The sequence below is a fragment of the Amblyomma americanum genome, chromosome 9, assembly GCF_052857255.1.
Source record: "Amblyomma americanum isolate KBUSLIRL-KWMA chromosome 9, ASM5285725v1, whole genome shotgun sequence".
Lineage (NCBI taxonomy): Eukaryota > Metazoa > Arthropoda > Arachnida > Ixodida > Ixodidae > Amblyomma > Amblyomma americanum.
The window spans coordinates 99,939,962-99,960,598 of record NC_135505.1 but is presented as its reverse complement, the minus strand read 5'-3'; the positions used below and the strand labels follow the sequence as shown (position 1 = coordinate 99,960,598).

Below are 20,637 nucleotides of genomic sequence, written 5' to 3'. Positions count from 1 at the left end.
GGAGTATATGTGACATATCTCATTTAAAGGTACGCGAATAGTATTTTCAGAAGTCTAATAGTGTCGTTTTTCTGCCATATCGAATAAAAGAAGTGCAGCAAGAAGTCGAGAACGAATCAAGTTGTAGTAAATCAATCGTATACGATTCAAATTTTTTCCAAGGTATTCGCTACTTGTGCCATATTCGTACAATATCTTGCGAACGAAAAAAAGGTATATTGGCGGCGTTGTTCAACGTTCTGTATTTTATAGACGTTTAGGTATTGCTGTCAAAAGACTTAACAATGATCCCTACTTTACTCGGTGACAGCTTTACCATTTCTACGAATTGGAGGCTGCTGGGGCGTAGTGGCCGTAACTCTGCTATTCCGCCAAATGTCTGGGACGCACGACGGTGCACCTGGACGACTGGCGCGTTACTCTGCGTTGTAGCAGCTTCTCTGTCTTTGGTGTAGCTGGGTGTTTCGAAGGTACTTGTGAAAACACAAAGCAAATTCATTGTAATCATGAAAATATTCTTCTTTGCTTTCTACCGTTTAAAGTTGGCAGTTAATTGTCGTAAAAAGAAGCCTTCAGTTACAAATATTTACCTTATTGTGTCATGTTTTATCTTTTTTACCCAATCTTCATAGGAATTTGTGTGAGCGTTTCACGGTGCCAAACTCCTCTATTTACTGCGTGATGACAGTGCACTTAAACAACCACAGGTGGTCGAAATTATCCGGAGCCCTCCACTATAGCATCCCTCATAGCCTGAGTCGCTTGAAGACGTTAAACTTAAACCAAACCAAACTCCTCTATCTTGCCTGTAGGTGTGTTAAAGTTGTACTCATCAATGCAAAAAACTCGATCATCAGCACTCGAGTTGAACGCCCAAGGCAGAAAGCTTGGATATTACTTTTAGGGAGAACATGCAAACGAAGAGGCTGTAGATAATTGCAAATCGTAAGGGTGACATAGGACAGGCTTCACGGGCGACCACTTAGGCATGGGCTTGGAGAGACGGCCGTTAATAAGCTCAGTGAGTGAAAAATTTGCAACTAAGTTGCATTCCGTTAGGAACCTGATTTACAAAATTATAGCACTTCAAATGAATAACACGAAATGAAGGGCGTACACGATAAATGGTTTCGAAACAATTTGCGAGAAAGCAAGCTGCTGATGATGTCAAAAGCAAGATTGAAAAATTTCGCCGGTCATGTGTATATTACTCCGAATAGGGCGGCCTCTGAGACCACACGTTTAGCGAGGGCAAATGAGAACTGATATCTCGTGTTGTCGAATATTTAATAAATCTTTAGCAAAAATTTCGGTGCCCACATTCGCCAAAATGATGGGCCTGTAGCATTCCACAGAGCGCACTCTTTTCTTCGTGACCGCACATTGCGATTAAGAATGTGGTTTTTAACAAATGCCTGCGGAAGGTCCCCTGCATCCAAACTCCTGCCGAAGATCTCCAGCAGGACAGGAACGAGAATATATTTAAAAGTTTTGTAAATTTCGCATGAAATGCCAACATGACCAGGCATTTTCGAGAGAGATAGTTGATCAATTGCTAGTCCTGTATCTTGATTTATGTTTCGGCACCTGATACAAGAACAGTCTTGTCATGAAGAGATCATTACATGTATATCCACGAAAAACATTATACAGTGAGAATTATATACATACGAGGAGCACAAATGAATGAGTCATGTAAGCGTTCTTAAACACGTAGATTGCCTTGCTCGTGATGGTCACTAAGGCGCATTCGACAACATCTCCAGTATAAGTTAGCAGCGGCGTGGTGGTGTTTGTAGAATAAGAGCTGCCATGTCGGACGCTCACCTTACAAAATGCGCTTGGAACGAGATCGAACTCTGGCACTCCGCTATTGCTCTGTACCATTATGTAGTAATTCACACTTCATGTTAGCATCTTCATCCAAATATGATACAGGTGTTTTAGGTTTCAATTCATGGTATTTGAAGTTCTTATGAAGTGTCCTTTTCAGGTGATTCCAGTTAAAGGGCCTAAAAGAGCTAATATCGAAAGCTAAAGCTTGTATATCTAGCTTAAACATCTCCCAGTCCCAAGCAACAATGGCTGGTCACCAGAAAACAAGATTGCATTTGCCAGAGGAAGCGAATTACAAATTGTTTGTCATTTCCAAACAAAGAATTCAACTTCCAAAGCTACCACAGTGGCCTAAATAATAAACAAGCGTTTCCAGTGAGCCGTAAAAATCACTATACAGGGGCCAGAGATAGTAGGGTTTCATTTAAACAAACGCCGAAGATGATATATAAACAAACGCCGAAGATGATATATGGAACTTAGGAAGGCTGGTGTAAGAATAAGGACTGCATAGTCTGTCACGCGTAAGGCCACTTTCCACTCCTGGGTTTGTGAGCAATAGGAGAAGCTCTAAAGAAAAGAAGTGCCATAATAGAAGGCTGCGGTATAACTTCTAGAGGTCTCCTTCACGCGTTTGCGTTGCCGGGTTCCCCTTCTAAATTTCTACCTTCACAGATCTGGCCTGGCGATTTCCCCTCTGTGCCCTATTTGTGCCGAACCGGAAGCATTAGATCACTTCCTGCTGTTCTGTTGCCGCTTCTCTCATTTGAGGAAGCGTCTTTTGCAAATTCCATTTCATCAACTGGGTTTGCGTGTGTCCTATGCGGTTGTTTCAATTGGCGCTTCTATGCTCCGACGATGAGACAGAAGTGTGCGTTCTGCTGTGCAAAAATTTATTCAAGAAACGCAACGACTCCCATTCTAATTTATTTTTCTGGCTCTCCATCAGTACGAAACAGAGACATACCATTATGTATACTATTGTATACTCTTATGCACATTAAGCCATTGTCCCGTCTTCGATCTCCTAGTTAACAGGGCCCTTGTCCTTGCGTCTTCCAATCTATCAGCCTACATACTACTACACTTTTTTGCCGTCAAAAAGTTCCTGTATCCAGCAATTAACCGCCTGTGTCTTGGCCACTCCCCCGCAGTGGGTATGTGCCAGCGTTGTTTGAGGGCAACAACAACAAAAACTTCGACCACCTGGGGATCATTAACGTGCACAGACATAGCACAGCACGCGGGCGCCTTTTCCGTTTCGCCCCCGTGGAAACGTGGCCGCCGTGGCCCGGTTCGAGCCCTGGTACTCCGGCTCAGTAGCCGAGCGCCCTAATCACTGAGCCACCACAACGGGGAAACACCAATTCCTCCACAGCTCATTTACATTTACAAGCAGCGTGTTTAGGCGTTCTTGCTCCGTTTCCACCCCGCGTTTCTTTATCTGGCTGCTTGCATATGTGCCCCGTCTCTTGTACAGAGCTCCACCTCGGCTGCGTTTTCGTGCACTGTCCCGAGGGTCTTTACGTTGTTAATGCGCCAGCATATCAGATGTCATCCTGGGTTCGTTTTAAGGCACTCCTCGAAGCGGTCTATAGAGACATAAAGAACATGTGAGAAAACGCAATAAAGGCCCAACACAGAATCGTATGGGTACCGGGACACGCGGGGGCAGCGGGGATTCAAAAGGCAGATAAGGTATCCACCCACCTCCCAATGGACACCCACGGACCATCATTCCCGATGGGTAGGACGCATGGCTGTAAGGCGCTGCGAAATATTTCTAAACGCCACTCGGACGCTCTGTGCGCTTGTTGAAACGAAAAGCACGGGAGCAGTCTCACCGTGGGTGTCCACCTTTATTGTATACCGAAAAAGGAGGAATAAGGAATGGGTGAAAGAAGACAGTTTAAGAAAAAAAAGTTCGCGCGTGCTCTCGCTAGGTTTCATGAGTTACGGAGCATAGCGTGAGCATATAAAATTAAAAAAATATAAAATTTATAACAGTAAACGTCTTGAAGCGACGCATGAGCTACATGGCATGCCGTGGTGGAAGACTACGGGTTATCGGAGCACCTCGGGTCGTCATGTGATAGCGCGCATGAACATTTGCGCGAGCGTTAATTTTTATTGGTAACAACTGAAACTCTAGTTATTAACAGAGTTATTAATCGCAACTACGTGTTTATTTTAAGGTAAGGCTTCTCGCTGTATGGGACAGCCGGGTGAAATTAAATCAAGGGGTCGTGGGGCTTGGAGTTCGCTGAGCAGTGGCGATGGACGACGGGGGTTGTTCGCACCAAGCGAAACCGCCTTGTAGACCACGCGTGCCCTTACTGCTGTGCAGTGTATCGGACCATGCGCTAACTCTTGCCTTCTTTCCGGTCTGGTTCGCTCCTGCGTCGCTTCGCGGGGCAGTCGGCGCTTCCTAGATATTAGACAGTTTTAGCTGTGCGTACGCAAAGCGCTACGGCGCTGCGTGTGGTACACTGTCCGCTCCGAAGTATAGTTTTAGCTGACCTAGCCGTAGCGTCCTTCAGGCGCACGTAGCGCCATCTAGTGATAAGACGTCAAAGCACATCAACGCTCGGTTGAAGAAAATTTCATCCGTGATTACTGATAACTAGTGTGAGTGAATTGTGAGCGTTTTTTTGTTCCAAGAAGAAAAACTATGCAAACCGAAGAAAATGTATGAACTGGCTAAAAGCTAGAAAACTGCTTCGCCAGGTGTCGTTGCTACGAGGAGAACACACTGCATATAGTTAGGCCTAGGAGCTTGAAGATCACCAAATTATCTGAAAAACAGGGGCTAGTTATCGCTTATACCGCTTTGTGTGGGCAAAAGTAGGCAAAATAAAAGCGATAAAAGCGAACCGCTACCATTTCAGCGAGCTATTGCGTTGGAGAATCCAGCGGCGACATATTTATTCCGAAGCGGGCAAGCAGGGCGCCGCCATCTTGTCAAAGTTAGCGTACGCAAGCCACGCTAGCGCCGCAACGCTAAGTCCGCTGGCTAGCGTACGTACGTAAGACGCAGGGCTTGCGCTTGCGTTCTGCGCATGCGCACTAGCGTCCCCGCAAACTCCTTGCGTACGCTAAGCCGTTGCGTAAGCACAGCTAAAACTGTCTACTATTAAAAAAGCTGGAGTGTTATAGAACTAGTACTGCTGGCGCACATTTTTCATCACATTGTTTTGTCATCCCATGCTCTGGAGGATGGCAGGTACTCTTTCTCGGTGTGCTAGGCTGTGTCAGCGAGCCATAATCTGCATTAAAACTCCGAAATGGGTTCTTTATTACTGGCCATACTTTTCCGCGTTCCTACCAATGTCTTGGAGCTGCGTGCAGGCGGAGTGCTAACCAAAAGAACACAAACGTGAGAATTAAAACCATATAGTGCGGTGTTTTCAGGCCACACTTGTTTAAATTATTTAAACTTCAAGGACTCAGGTAATGGCGTGTCTTTCAGAATCAGCCGGAGAGGCCGCTTCTAATACAAAATTCTTCGACGAACAGCGTAGCGGCCCTGAAGCTGAAATCTACGTCACAGGTATTGCTTGCAGGTGGCAGCAAATTCTAGGGTATGAAAAAGATAAATCATATATGCGTCGAAATGAAGTTGCCTCCGGAAAAGCGGAGGTGACAGCCACAAGGTCATAACGTAGAATTTCAAAGTTTCAAATCTCAAAAAAGCGCAGTTTCAACCGCCGTTATTCAAATCGCTCATGAAAGATCTCGGATGTCATTTCATTTTTGCAGCATTTTATTTAAGCATAAATTGCCAGGAAGGTTACGTGGCGAAAACTGCACTGAGCTCTTTCACCGTAGAACACCTCTTAACTCACATGACATGAATGGCATTTATGCATGGACATTTTGTGAGTACAACATGTAAGAAAAGTACAAAAATTCCGCAACATAGACGGAACAGAGTTCTCATTGTATGCAAAGAAAACTGGGCAGTGAACGAGACATATCTGAACTATTATTACAAAGTGAAAATGTGAGAACAATTACGACGAAAATTGCAGGGCAAAATAGGCAATTTAACTGAAAATGCTCTAAAGAGATCTTTGATGAAACAACAAAAGCTAATTGACTAAAAAAAGATAAAATTAAATTATTCGCTCTCAGAAGGTATTACAGCGAACTGAGAACAGATTTCAGTAACACGTCTGTTGGGCCTAGTTGGTATGTGATAATACTGCAGATGATCGATGTGCGCAAAAGGTTAGGCATACCACGCACACGAGAGAAACACAAGGACAGGCGCAACACTGACATCATACGTGTTCTCTTTAGTGTCAGTGAACTTTGCACCATGAAAACCTCACCAGACACCAGCGCTTCAAACAGTGAGCATTTTGACCGCCCCTTTCTTTAAGAGAAACATATGAAGACTCCAAAGACAATCTGCTGAAATCCAACCGCAAAATTCAAGGCTTGGCCTTACGTTCTTCATACACCTGCTCTTGTGAGCACTCTCGAGAAACTTTTCGAAGCGCTGATGAAAGAACAGTAAATAAAGAGTAACGAAGCACATCATCTTTCAGCCATCATGCAAAACAAATAGCCTATTTTGCTTTGTGGCCTGCTGTGCGATGCGGCCAGTGATTATTGTGTTCTTGTGCCGTATATACTGTTCTAATTGTCTTCATTTTCTATGTGTCTTCGCAGCTGGAGAAATAAGGCAATGAGGTGATAGCTTTGTGTGTTGTGTCCTTCTTTCGTGTCCTCTTTATAGCATTCTCTTTGCATGCAAAAAAAAGACAGTCTGCAGAGACGACACATTCAACGATGAGATGTCTTGTCCTGAAAGAATGACGCTGCTTTCTCCGCTACAGAAGAGTGTATGACGCGTTAGAGCTGCGACAGCTTGGAGACTTCTCCCATCTATAGCACGAAGACATTCAGGAGGAAAGAACGTTTTTGGGAAGTTCATTCATACGTTGCTAAACAACCTCTACAACAAGCTTTAGCTGGTCGCGCTGAATGAATCCGCCAACCTCAACGTCTCTCAGCGTAAAAGACGCATAGGAGATATAACTGCATGCGCCGTTAAATGTTTCTGACTACGATGGAAGCATCGTTTTACTTTCGTGTCCACCTCTTGCCACAATCATGAAATCTTCATCACGTTTAGGGTGAATTATGCGAAGACTGATCCCTCGCTCGAATGGCCATGAGGGGAGGTTTGAAGTCGGAGCTGCCTTCCAAATCAATGAACAAGTGTAGACTTACTAAGTAGCCCCTTTTCCTGATGAATGCTCCGGGAGTAAACGAATGTCCTGCGATGCTTACATACTCTGCTTTGTGCAGAGCCCATCCACGAGCCATCGCGACGGACTTCAACGCCGAGTACTTTTTCAAATACCACGTGTGCGCGCAATAACCCGTTGGCACACAGTTTTGAAGTGTTGAGGTTTGAGCTTGTTCTTTTTCAGCCTGTTCTTGCGTTACCCTGCTCAAACTTTCAACTTCGGCGGCGCACTGTGTTGAGATCTGGTTGCCCTCATTTGAAGAGTTCAGCTTAACATTCTCCTCGTGCTTAATTTCAGCAGTTTTCACATCTTCGTAGTCGTCTCGCGGACAAGGAAATACCTTTTTATGCTGCCTCTCCTCAATGTCTTCTTGCTTTGGTTGTTCATTAGGCCTTGTCTTGATAGCCTGCCGCTCTCTTCTAAGGTCATGCAGCTGTATACGCAAGTCCTCAAACCCTTTGGCGACAGTAGCTGTGAAACGTGCTCTCCGCTCATCATCCTCTTTTATCTCGATTAAATGCTCTCGGATAACAAGTGTGGTTTTCCGCAGATTATCTTCCCAGTTCGTTTTTAGTGGCTGCGGATTATCTTCTTGATTTTCACTGTTCTTCTTAAGGCATGCTGTCAACGCCTCTATTTTTTCAAGCATATTCCCTATCGCTTTGCACTGTGCGCTTACTGAGCACACAGACCGTTGACTGTCCCCATGCAGCGCAGAGGTGTGTATCACATTTTCTCTTAAGGACGCTGTTTCTGCGGTAATATTGTTCAAGGCTGTCTTGACGGCAAAAAGTTCGCTTTTAACGGCCTCGATATCCAGCTTGATCAATTCCTTAGGGGACACGCCTGATGGTGTCGGTAGAGCAAATGCGCCACAGTTTGACTCGATATGTGCAATGATATCCCTGTGAAGGACTCTCGCTCTGCACCTTTGACAGCGTGCTGCGTGGTAAGCGCAGTTTGTGTGGAAGTGCTTCAAAATGCTTGAAGCATCCGTGACAACGTCACAGCCGTTCTGATGGTTCCAGCAGCGCACCTGCAAAGAAAATAGTGTATTAATGGCTTAATGTTCTGCATTTTTATATACCTTTTGCCCCTCTTGATATCCCACGCAGCACATTTGCCCGCGTATGCGTCGCTATTCGAGCAGCGAGCAACAGGAGTTATTTACATTATTGTAATGTACAAAGAGATCCGTTCGCTTTCTCATCTAGCTCAATCTCACAAACATGTGCACATTACAAAACGTGCACATTGAAAGTCTGGAGGATATTATATTGATGTCCTAATTTGAAGCACCATATCGAGTGTGAGCAATCCTTTAATACTAGCTCGGGTTGCTAGGCCTCATGTTCTGCGCCTCTGGAAACTTTCGTCCGTGACCGTTATCTCCTCACAGAGGAATCGGCTTCCTCGGGAACCGTTGTGCAAAGTCTCACTTCTGCCACGGGACGTTATCGCCTCTCAGAAGACACGGTGTGTGTTCATCTCCGATAAGTACAGCCAAGCCGACAAGCACTTCCTTCATCGGCGTTACACAGCCCATCGCAAGTGTGGCTTTCTTGAAGCCATGCAACGCTTGCATCTCCCTGTGGTTGCTCTGCCGCAGACACTACATCCTTCGTATTTTTCCCCTTGGGCACTCTATCCCATCCAAATGTAGCACAATATACATTCGTCTTTAGCGTCGTGTTGTCCCTACTTCAGTTCCGTCCCGTGAAAGTGCAGGTTTCATAAAAAAAGCTATTTAAACATGGTGTGAGTGCTATAAACTGAATTTCACTGAGCCGATAGTCAATGGCACTTTAAGTTTCATAGCTGAAAAGTACTCACAAGAGACCAAAAAAATTCAGGGGAGCACTTTGTTGACCTAAAGTGCGGTGAGGCGAAAGCCTTTAGCGTGGCGCTGCTGCTTCAGGAGAGCAAGCTGCCGGGCTAGTTGGTGATGCATGTTGTAAACTAGGAAGCGCAAAATACCGGACGACGGACAGAGTAAGGGACACAAAAAACAGGTTCACCAGCGCTCGTCCGGTATTTTGCGCTTCCTAGTTTACAACATGCTGCTGCTTGTGTCGCTGATGTGTGCTGAAGGTTTTGATTAAGGACAACAAATAGCTTTTAGGCGGCATCATTCCAGATCGGCGTTCAGGAGGCGTCTGGCGAGATTGCCTGGAGAGCGCTTCTTTGGAGCGATGGTGGTGCCACTCAGTGACGCCACACGCTCATCAGCCACTCGACTTTATCATTTTTTTTTGCTATGCCATCAGGCTTATCTCGATTGATCGCGGTTGCGCGCGATTGTTTCCACATTGAAGGCCGCTCAAGCTTTTAGGGTATTCTTCACGCCGTTTAAGTGAATCGTTATTTTATTTCTTGAGCAGCATTCCTTGAACCGGTTAGATTATTTCGAGCGCATGTCACATATCGCTTGCATGTTAGATTGTTGGCGAACAAATTGGACAAATACGAGTTGGCAAGCTGAATCACATTTTCCCTACCATTTTAAGGAAGTTAGTGCATTTTTTGATGCCTTTTAGGTGATTGTTTAGTTTAGTTGAAATGATTACGTTCTTATGTATGGCAGTTATGGCAAAATCACTGCGCCAAATTGAGACGGGCTCCAGAAATCTTGTAAATCCTTGTTTTTTTCATTTTGGTGTTTGCGATTTCCTTCGATTTTATAGCTTCAAAAATGTAGCCAGAGAAATATGAAAATACCCACGCGACCATTCAGTAGTGTGCCGCGAGGTCCGTGCTCTAGCGCTATGAGCCGGAGCTAGCTCAGTGTCGGGATGAGAACAGCCTCCATGGCCCTCTATCGTGTACCGACGGCATCAGATTATTCTACATAGCAAGTGCGTAAAATATCTTTAAGTTCGTCATTTAAAATTTCTTCTACACTAGACGGACAGCTATAAAAGACACTCAACAATGTTTTGACAGTTGAGGGCTTAAACTTTGCACTAGTTTGTACTGCCTTCATTGCGCAAGTTGCATTACAAATTACACGCGGTAGACACTAAATAACTAATTCATGCCCTTAATTCTTTGCAAAAGCTCGCATTTCTGTACTCCTGCGGGAGGGAAAATAAGGTGTTATCGTCGCGTTAAATTGAGCACTGAGCTGAAAATCAGCTGCAGAGACCGACCTGAAACAAGCCGAAAAGTTCTGCCGTCCTAAAGCGCCGTAGCACCAGAGGTGCTGGAAGTAAGTTTAGAAGTGTTCACTACAAAAGAACTGCAAAGAAACAGCGCTCTTCATTGCTTACAGATCGAGGCAACAGGCGCTTCCGTGATCATAAAATTTTCATCCGCGCAGAAGATAGTGTTCTGCTATGTAAACGGGATAACGTGCTGAAAAACGTCTCGTTATAAAAATTTAAAACATTACACGTTCTTGTCCCCACGCGTGCATCAAGCGTTCTTTTAAGGACAAACGCTTTCTGTTTTGGTTTGCGCAATAATCGTCGATGAGGATTTTCTGGAAGTAGATCTCACTATCACCGCCGTGGTGTTTCATGCGTGAAGACTGTACGGTTCATTCGGTGGCGAAAATAACGCTATCAAGACCAGCCTTACTTTGACGGACTTGTGATCGTAGTTTAGGCTTGCATGAGGAAGTGTTATTATTAACCATATAGAGAGCTCACCTATGCCTTAGCTAAAAGTCCTATGTGGGCTTAAGAGTTGTGGCACAATGAGCGTATCAAGTGCGACCACTTCAACTAGGTTCTATGAGTATCTGTCATTGTCATTGTCGTTGCGATACCCTGCTGTTGTCGCATCCTTCTTCCAGAAGGCGGCAGAATATCTGGGAGTATCGTTACCAGGTAGTGTTTACAAAATTTACGAGAACTTTCGCATAGCAATGACACAATTGGAATTCACTGTCAGCGGGTATGTAGGTGTGTAAAAGTGCCGCATGTTATGTCCTAAAACTTACCCGTCTCTTCATAAGACTCTCCAAAGAGAACTCCCTCCAGTGCAATTCTGGCGTAGGGCATGCTTCTCCGTCCAGCACACAGTGGTCACTGATCTGCACGCACTGCTCGTAGCACGCCTCGCATAGCACGTGGCGACAGGGCAAGAATGCATTCTTCTTTGGCACAACACCGCAGACACTGCAGATTCTTGCTTCCTGAATGTCCTCCACGAAGAACAGCGGTCTCAAGTCTAAGTCCTCGCCGAAGCCAATTAGGGTGTAGCGACCCGTGCCCTGAGCCATTGAATTTACGGGCGCCGGCGCTTGGCCGACGAGTTCCGCTAGACTGCTGCTCTGGCTTGCACGGTTTCGATATATTTACACTGCCGATATCGAGCGTCGCCAAGGAGACAATCTGTCGAACGTCCCTGAATTGCAGCGATCTTTTTGTCGGAGTAATTGACAGCCCGAATCGCGCTCGGATTCTTTAAGTGCTGAGTTTATCCTGGAGCGGATAGGTAATCTCCCTGGTATGAACTAAAGAGTTTTGCATCGCTGCCTTTATAATGCGGCAGATTCAGATAATGCCAGTTAGTATAAAGCATGGGCTAGATGACCAGGAAAAAGAAATGCAAACGAGGCGGTTGACGTAGGGTAGATATAAACAAACGAGAGGTTTGCTACTGCAAACATGTTTTGTGTTTCTTTTGGTGAGTGCAGAATTCGTGCGATATTTGTTCGCGCCATTTTGCTAAAATAAGCACAAATCGTGTTTAAGAAATGCGTACAAACTATAGGTGAGCCATGGGCTCTAAAGTGACGAATGTTGGCAAGGATGATATACTCGACTACTCAGGTAGGGTCCTGAACAATTCTTACGAAACGTCGCTCGATATCTTTAATGTTGATCGCAAGCATACGAGGAAAATCGGTGGCTCTGATTTCAGCGACAGTTCGGGAACTCGAAACGGCGCTGTTGTTTTCTATATGTGTACGAATTGCCGAAAGAATGTTTCGCGCAATGGTAGTAAATTTTAAGTCATTGTGGATCTCAACCTAGTGCGCCCTGCCCCAGTAACGTCGTATTTAAGACGAGTGCTGATAGGAAAACTGCCATGTACATACAAAGCACGCATTTCATAAAGCATGTTTTCGCCAAGTGACTTTTCTTTTCGTCAAGGAAAGGCAAATTCCTTAAAAAATATTTAGCAAAGCGCTGAATTCCGCATTCTTTTGTAGGCAGGCTGAATCTTTCTGGTACTAACCTATAGGGCAGAAACGTGAAGGCTAACGAAAGCGTTTAGCATAACTTGAGGGCAACATAGCGAGCTATGGAAAGAAGAATATTAGCTGTAGTGCTAAGAAACAGGATGAGGGCAGAGTGGGTCTGAAAACGAACACGATTTAATAACAAACTTCCTAGTTAAATTCAAGACGAAGAACTGGGCTTGGGCGAGGCATGCAATGCGAAGGCAAGATAAGCGATGGTCATTAAGGCTAACAAAATAGATACCAAGAGAAGGCAAGCATAGCAGGGGGCGGCAGGAAGTGGGCGGATGAGATTAGGAAGTTTGCGAGGATACGAAAGCCACAGTTGGCAAAGTACAGTGTTAATTGAAGAGACATGGGAAAGGCTTTTGCCCTTCAGTGGACGTAGTCAGGCTGATGATAATGATGATGATGCAGACTTTTGTGGTCTTTCTTTTTGAAAGAATGTTTTCAGCTGTGCTTATACTTGTAGTGCCCCTCGCGCCGCGCTCGGCTCGCTGGCCAGTGCACGCGGCGCCCGACAAGAAAGAGGAAGTTGGGCTATGCCGCCGCAGAGCGAGCAGTGGAATAAAAAAAAACAGTTGAACCTCCACGCTGTCGGAGCTGGTTTTTCCTCGCCTTAGCTTCGACAGATTTGTTGACCCGGTTTCGACCACGAAACCCCGTCCTCCTACATGGATTCCGCTGGCTCTTCCGCCCTTCTTCTCGGTGGCGACCCGCCCCAGAACGCTCAGCCTCTCGGTGCTTTGCTGGCCGCGTTCCAGCCAGTCAGCCTGCCACCATTTTGGCACAACAGCCCCCGCGCCTGGCTCCTGCAGGTTGAGGCCCATTTCCAGCTGCGACGTCACCAGCCAGGAGACCAAGTTCCTCCACCTCGTGTCGTCCCTGCCTCCTGACGTCGCTGAGGACTTAGTGGACGTCATCAGCTCGCCGTACTCGGCTCGACCCTTCGACACGTTGAAGGCGGCTATCATTGACCGCAAGTCAGCGTCCGAGCCCAGAAAACTCCAGCAGCTCCTCAGCGCTGCAGAGCTTGGTGACAGCTGCCCTTCGCAGCTCCTCCGTCGCATGCGCAAGCTCCTTGGAGACTCCACTGCTCAGTATGACACCGACACCCTACTGCGTGAATTGTTTCTTCAGCTTCTTCCCAGACACATGGTCCCCATCCTCGCAGCTGCGGGTGAAGTTTCATTAGACAAGCTCGCTGAACTCGCTGACCGCATTTCGGACTACTCTCGGCAACCCAACATCAGTTCTGTGACCACTCAGCCTCCAACTACTACCGCAGACTCCTAGCTTGTCAGCATCGAAGGTCGACTTGATGTTCTTGAAAGGCGGCTCAATGTCCTCGCGCCCTTCTCACGCCATTCTTCACCGAATTTCCGGTCACCCTGCAGCTACCTGGCAACTTCGCGTTCCTCAGAACCCCAATCATCTGACACGCCGCCAGACACCTTGCCCTCGGCTGTCTGCTGGTGCGGGTGGACGGGCATGCCGCCTGTTTTATGCTTCGGAGAAGATCACTGGCGCTCGATTCCTGGTCGACGCGGGAGCACAGGCCAGCGTCATAGCTGCCTCTTGGGTAGATAGCGGTCGCAACAACCAGACGTCCCCGCTTCAAGCGATCAACAACTCCCCGATTCGCAAGTACGGCCAACGGTATCTGACGTTTAACCTCGCTTTGCAACGCACGTTTTGCTGGATCTTCCTTATCGCTAACGTCTCGCAAGCTGTTCTCGGCGCGGACTTCCTCAGTTTCTTGAACCTAGCCGTCGACACGCAAGCTAATCGCCTCATAGACTTCAGCACGCACCTCTTCGTCAACGGCGTACTCTCCACCACTGCGGCGACGGGGCTTCGCGCTCTCGTCCCTGTTTCGCCGTATGCAGAAGTTCTGGCTGCTTTTCCCAACCTCACAAAGCCACATACCAGATCGTCACCGGTGAAGCACTCGATCACCCACCACATCGTGACTTCGGGGCCTCCGGTGTTTGCTCGCCCTCGCCGCCTGTCGGGAGAGCGTCTCGCTATCACTCGCCGTGAGTTTCAACACATGCTGGAACTCGTCATAGTACGCCCTTCCTCCAGCAACTGGGCATCGCCACATTACTTGGTGCCAAAGAAAGATCCGGGCGACTGGAGACCATGTGGAGATTACCGCGCTTTTAATGCTCACACTTTACCAGACCGCTATTCATTTCCTCACATACAGGGCTTCACATCAAATCTAGCTGGGTGCACGATATTCTATAAAATTGAATTAATGAAGGCTTATCATCTAATTCCCGTGGAGCCCGCTGATATTCTGATATTCCGGTTCATGTTTCGTTAAGGACATTTTTTGTTTGAAGCCTTATCTTTGATATTTAAAAATCTCTTAGAAAACTCTCTTATGCTTCTGTTGGTATTTGTTTAAAAAAAAAGCCGAGGTTTAAGATTGACTAAATCTGCCGTGGGTTTTTTTCTGATATATGAACAGCGTTCTTGCACACAAATTTGAATATTAGATTATGTAAGTCACTGTTAAGAAATTATTTAAGATAATGGTCTTTTTTTCGAAAGCGTAGCGAAATCTTTTTCTTACAGTTTTTTTCAATGCTCGCATCCAGCAGCGCATAGTTCCATAAAGAACCAATGCGGAACGTTTTGGACTGTAGCAAAAACGTTAATGACAATAAATTGCAAGCCGGTGGACGGGATCGAGATATGCGGATTTAATAATTGTTATAGGGAAATCTTATATTATGTATAAAAAATTGTGTTCATTAAGTCTTTCCGGCTGAAAAATGCTTTTGACCAAGATTGCTGGGTACGGGGTCAGTATTAGTCGACATAATAGTTAACCACTATGTAAATGACCCTTTTGTCGAGGCGTCTACCTCTCATCAGTGCTCCTATAACGTGGGAATTTCAATTCGAACTTGAAATCAATATGATGCTACGTTCTCAACCGAAACGGCTGCCACAAAGTATTGGACTGACATTGTGTTTTCCGAACTGAACTACAACATATCTGAGCACCTCTTTTTAGATCCTGGCTCCAACTTTGCGAAAATGCCATTTTATAATCGCTTACCGTTATTCTCCCCGAGCTTCCGATCGCTACCTTTTACCGTCGTCGAATACAGGAAATCGAGGACTCCACTCTAAATGAAGTAAAGTACTCCGCTCGTGACCTTCCTTGGGCCATCACTGGCGGCACGTACACATCCTTAGTCGCTATCTACAATCACACCGTTGGCTCAACGTGCAACCTGCCAATGATACAAACCAAGACAAATAATTTCTTTATAATCTTTCGAAAAAATTAATGTGGATTAGCCCAGCTAATCCAGAATATACAAAGCGAAAGCGAGATTGAGGTCTCCATGGACCCACGGAGCCGGTTGTGCGCCTTTCCTTTCGTGAAAATGAACGGTCTTTGCAAAGTTGTCAACGCCAATGAACTCTTTGAACGCTGTCGGCTAACTTGTTTTGTTTGGTTTTTGAGGAAAGGAAATGGCACAGTAACCGTCTCACATATCTCGGTGGAATCCCGAACCGCGCCGTAAAGGAAGGGATAAAGGAGGGAGGGAAAGAGGAAAGAGAAAATTGAAAGTTGGATTTTGAGGAAAGGCGCTGCGCAGCGGCGGAACACCTGTGGCTCGGTGCTACTAGTGGCGCATGCGCAGTAGTGACTAGGGAGCGAGAGAGAGAGAAAGATGACGCATAGCGCGCGGCAGTGGCCACCTGTGCTGCGCGACACGTCACGCGCGGCAGCGGCGAAAGGTCAGGCGATGGAGTCGGCGGCGGCCACCTGCGCCGTGCGTGACGTCACTCGTGCTCCGACATACACCGGCTCGCGCGAAGCGCGGTGTTGACTAGCGTTGTGAAGCTGTTCGCTTCAAAATGTAAAGCTGTCCAATTCCCCAATTGCACACATTGCTCAATTGCGCAGCATCATCTTGCAAGCCGCTGAATTTACCTAAACTGTAAGAAACTTTGAAAAAACGAATTTCCTGTCGTGCGCACTTTAATTGCGGAAAACAACACGTGCAATGTCATGCGCGGTGATAAATACTGCCGTGAAGAGCTGTTCAGTAGTTTTTTTTTCTATTACACACAATGCTTCTGTAGATACCCTGCATCACGCAGCTTTATTGCTTTTTCTATGCGAGAATTGAGCGGACCGCTGTGGAAAAGCCGTGACGAGCCGCTGGTGCTTCTACCACCTTTGAAATCAATGACAATCTTTCATGCGTCTTATACGGAAATTGCAAGGTTGTCATTAAACTAATTGCGGTCGAGATTGGCTGGCATTGTCATTATCGCCAATCACTCTATGCACTTGACATTATCGTAGCAGCATAGTTGTATTAAATGTTGGCACAAGGTCGCCTCTTTAATAACGGTTATGTTTATTTGCTACGCCAACCTGCTTCTTTTGTCCAAGCATCGTCACAACCATGTCAAAATAAGTGATACGATATGGCCATTAAGTCGAATGGGATGGTATGGTTTCGTACATGGGTTTTAACGTCCCGGAGCGACCCAGGTTATGAGAGACCCCATAGTGGAGAATTCCGAATTAATTCCGGATCATCATTATCCCTATCCTGACCAATCTCACTGCAGGACAAAGGCCTCTCTCATATCTCTCTACTCAATTTATGTCCTTTTAGAGCTGCACCACCTGATCGCTGTAAACTTCATTATCTCATCCGGCCACCTAACTTTGTGCCACCCTCTGCAGAACTCACTGATCATATCTTTCGCTTTGAAGATAACAGCGCAGTCCAAGGGTAAGCCGTGAGTGGACGCCGTCAACAGCACGCGTCATCTACGCCTTGGAAGAGCAGGCCCTGTAATCTAAGAGCATTGCCAGGCCCAAAATAAAGTTAGTGCACACAAAGGGCTGTTTACTGGATAAGAAATATTCATTAATAAAGCCTTCGGAAGTCAGACAGTTCGAAGCACATATTGGGATAATTCTTTTCGGACCGTAATAGAGGCAATAATTGCTGCGCCCTTCTTAAACTGAAGCTTTTTTTGAGTGCGCACAATCTTATTCTGCAAACCTTTTAGAGCTTGAACAATAGTGACAGGCAAAGCAGTGTGAAATATTTATATTTCGCTGCTTTCACGCTTCTTCGCGAACAGAAATTTAGCTTGCCTGACATCCAGGCGTTGCAAAGAAAGATTGCAGATTGTCAGTCATGGTTCGAAATGAATTGTGCGTCACAGTGATGACGAGAAAAAGCGAGGTTCATTAGCCTTAAGATGACCACGATGCACTCGTGGGCCTGTCTGAAACGCGCACACGACGCTCACTGCAAACAACGTCTTCAGATGCCTGTTCGCCTCTTCAGATGACCTCAACAACGAACTTGATTGTGTCGTTCCTGACGTACCCGCCGTCTTCTATATCCCTCAGAGAAAAATATTTCTTCGATATATATTTAGATGTGTCGTTTGGGGCTTCCGGCGTTGACTGGCACAGCATCAGGCTTCCTTCTCCTTTTGCTTCAATCGTGCAATAATCTCCTTTTTTGGGATGAAGCAGGAGAAGTCTAATACCTTCCTTCAGTGGCCACGAGGTGGACTCATGATCGATTTGCATTTCAATGTGCATATGCATGCTCAGTAAGAAGCCTCTTTTCTTCAGGTAGACTCCTACAGTGAGAGAATGTCCTCGAAGTCTTAGATTTCCCATCACGTAGGTAGCCCAGCCATTGGATAAGGCCGTTTCTTTCAGCATGCTGTATTTTTTCAAGAACCAGCCGTCCGAGGGTTGAATTTCTGGTCGTTTCTTTGCAACGCTTTCCGTCGGCATGTTTGCACGCTCGCTCTTTTGGTGTCTGTCGTCGGTGTCATCCACGACCGCGGTGGCAGCTTGCACTGAATTCTTTTCCTTGGGACTTAGTGGTTCCTGCCGGGCGTTTCCGCACTCTTCATCTATGAGTGGCTCATCTGAAAAATTGCGCTGTAGGCGGAGAAGCTCTCTGGTAAGTAACTTGTTCTTCTCGACTTGCAGCCGTAGCTGCTTATTCGATTGAGCTCCGTCTTCACATTCTTCAACCACTTGTACCGTTTCTGTCCGCACATCAGTGACGGATTCACTGGGAGAGCTAGGACTCTGTAATGTCCACGTATTTTCCACGTTCCCATTGTTGAAATGTCCGTTGAATCTAAGTGCTGTTTTCTCCAATTGATCTTTCCAGTTTGTTTTAATAGATCCTGAAATCGTTTCATGCTCCTTGTACTTTTTTACGGTCTTCCCTAAATCAGTCGATGCATTTTCTAGTTCATTCCACTTTTCTTTCAGCTGCTTCTCAGCGTAGAGGATTAACCGGTGACTGTCTCTGGGCTGTAACTGTAGTCCGACGTTTGATTCCAAAGAAGTCATCTGTGCTGAACAAGTCGCCATAGTTGTGTCGACTTCGCAAGACTCACACTCATCGGCTTTCGCGTCCACTATGAAGCTTTCGTCTGATGACGCTGTCATCTCTGCCGGAACAGCGGCTGCACTGTAGTCTGGTTAGATGTGCGGAGGTATGACCGGCAACGAAGTCTTCAACACACTTTCAATAGTTGGCCGACTAGGAGACACTTTTTATGCGGGAGCGGTTGAATAGGCTTAAATGTTGGTTATCATCCTGCTGCCGTTTCTTTGGTAGCTGTATGTGATCTGTAACAAGAAGACGTCAATTCATCAGCGTAAGCCAGTGTACAGAGGTGTCTTATACGTTATATATGCTGAATACAAGCTGCCCGGCTCGCGCACGTTCCCTGCATTGACTCTCGTCCATCCCACTGTTAGTCTTATTAGATAACTAAATAGCACTTCATAATTTCAAACATTACTTGATGTCACAGTAGTGAATTCTTTGATTCAGTGGCGTTTATAATGTATGTCATTGAGTGCACTTTTCTCCAGGCATGGATTCACTGCGACATTGCGCGTCAGTTATGTGAAAAGCAACGAGTTTTAAGTCGTGTACAGGAATAGCAGACTTACGCGCTTGAAGTGGCAACACATCTCACGCCGCTAAAATTAACCAGGTGTCGGTTATATTTTTTGAAAACCCCGCGGTGGACACTGAGAGTCGCTGCTATCATCACATTTCAAACAGGAACAGACTACTTATTAGCAAGCCACGACCCCGCGCGAAAAAATAATTGACCTCGCCATGCAGCTGGTATAAAGATCGGTTGACAAACCACCAGGTAGATCGTATGAAGTCCCGCATTGTTTTGAACACACTCCTATGTCCATCAGTTTACTCGATAATAGGAACAAAAGAAAGCAAGCATGAAGCAACCATCCAAAAGAAGGTGATAAAAGGTAAAGAGAAATTTTGCGATTAGTAATTAGGTACAAGGAGAGATGAGAACAAATATCTTAAAAATGTCTTAACAGGGCAGGCTCATAAGTCACAGAAATAGAAATGTCAACTTTCAAATTCCATACAAATGCAAAGTCCGGTAAAAATAACAAAACAAGCTTAAAAGCGCCGTAGAAAACGAAGAAGAGCCATAAAAATAAATCAGAGCTAAAGAAAAACACTTCTGCACCAAACAAGCCTCAACAGTAACAAACAACATCGCACACCAGCATCCCTGGGATTACAGAAATGATCTATAGAAGCCAGACTTCCTCTCAGATCACTGCTGTGTAAAGTAAGGAAGCCGATACCCAAAATGTGTTTTCGGCTCACTGTATGAGAAGACGCTGTCAAACGTGGGAAAATATTTGTTGGACAATGACGTCGCTGAATCGGTAAAATAATAAGAGACTAAGAACACGTTAACACAATGCCCGGCTCGTAGTTGCGTTCGGTGGTTTAACCAGATTTTTGCCGACAACAGTAGGAATGCTGACGACCGATTAATGCTCAAAAAATCTGCACTAAAAAAAAAAATCCGGCAGCTTGGCGAGTGTCGATTGCACACTAAGTGTGCAAGCATAACAGGGTCGGCAGAAAGTTAGGTACGCGGATGAGATTAAGTTCGCGTGGATATACTGGTCGCGCAGGAATAATTGGAGATATATGGGGGAGGAATTTGTCCTGCAGCGGGCATAGTCAGGCGGCTGCTGCTGAGGATGTGTGTTTTCTAAGCTTTCTTCGCTATCGTCTGTTGTGCTGGTAGTACTATGCAGAAGATTAGCAACTGTGGTGTGAACAGAATGATTTGAAGAATTTCAGTAAATATTATCACCAGACAGAGCATGAAGACTCCAGTATTCTCACACATTATGCTCAGAGATTACCTGCCCACAAAGTTCTGGAATTGAAAACGGGAAGAAGGTATTGGCGGGAAACCGAAAACCTGTTATAACTTGTACACTCTACAGACTGGAATAAAGAC

At 45.8% G+C, this 20,637-nt stretch overlaps 2 protein-coding genes across 2 annotated transcripts in view; one reads left to right on the top strand and one right to left on the bottom strand.

Moving 5' to 3' along the window:
- The window catches only part of LOC144103533 (uncharacterized), a 43,322-nt gene that overhangs the window by 15,133 nt on the left and 7,552 nt on the right, over positions 1-20,637 (top strand). The gene's annotated exons all lie outside the window — the stretch shown is intronic.
- On the bottom strand, positions 6,483-11,419 carry LOC144103858 (uncharacterized). Its single transcript, XM_077636561.1, has 2 exons — positions 11,041-11,419; positions 6,483-8,133 (listed from the first exon to the last, which is right to left on the bottom strand). Exons 1-2 carry the CDS (start codon positions 11,320-11,322, stop codon positions 6,976-6,978), a joined length of 1,440 nt encoding a protein of 479 aa, XP_077492687.1. The 5' UTR covers positions 11,323-11,419; the 3' UTR covers positions 6,483-6,975.

Coding starts and splice junctions, on each gene's coding strand:
- LOC144103858 (XM_077636561.1), bottom strand. CDS start 11,322: ATGGCTCAGGGCACGGGTCGCTACACCCTAATTGGCTTCGGCGAGGAC. Junction 8,134..11,040: donor AGAGTCTTATGAAGAGACGG/GTAAGTTTTAGG, acceptor TTTTCTTTGCAG/GTGCGCTGCTGGAACCATCA.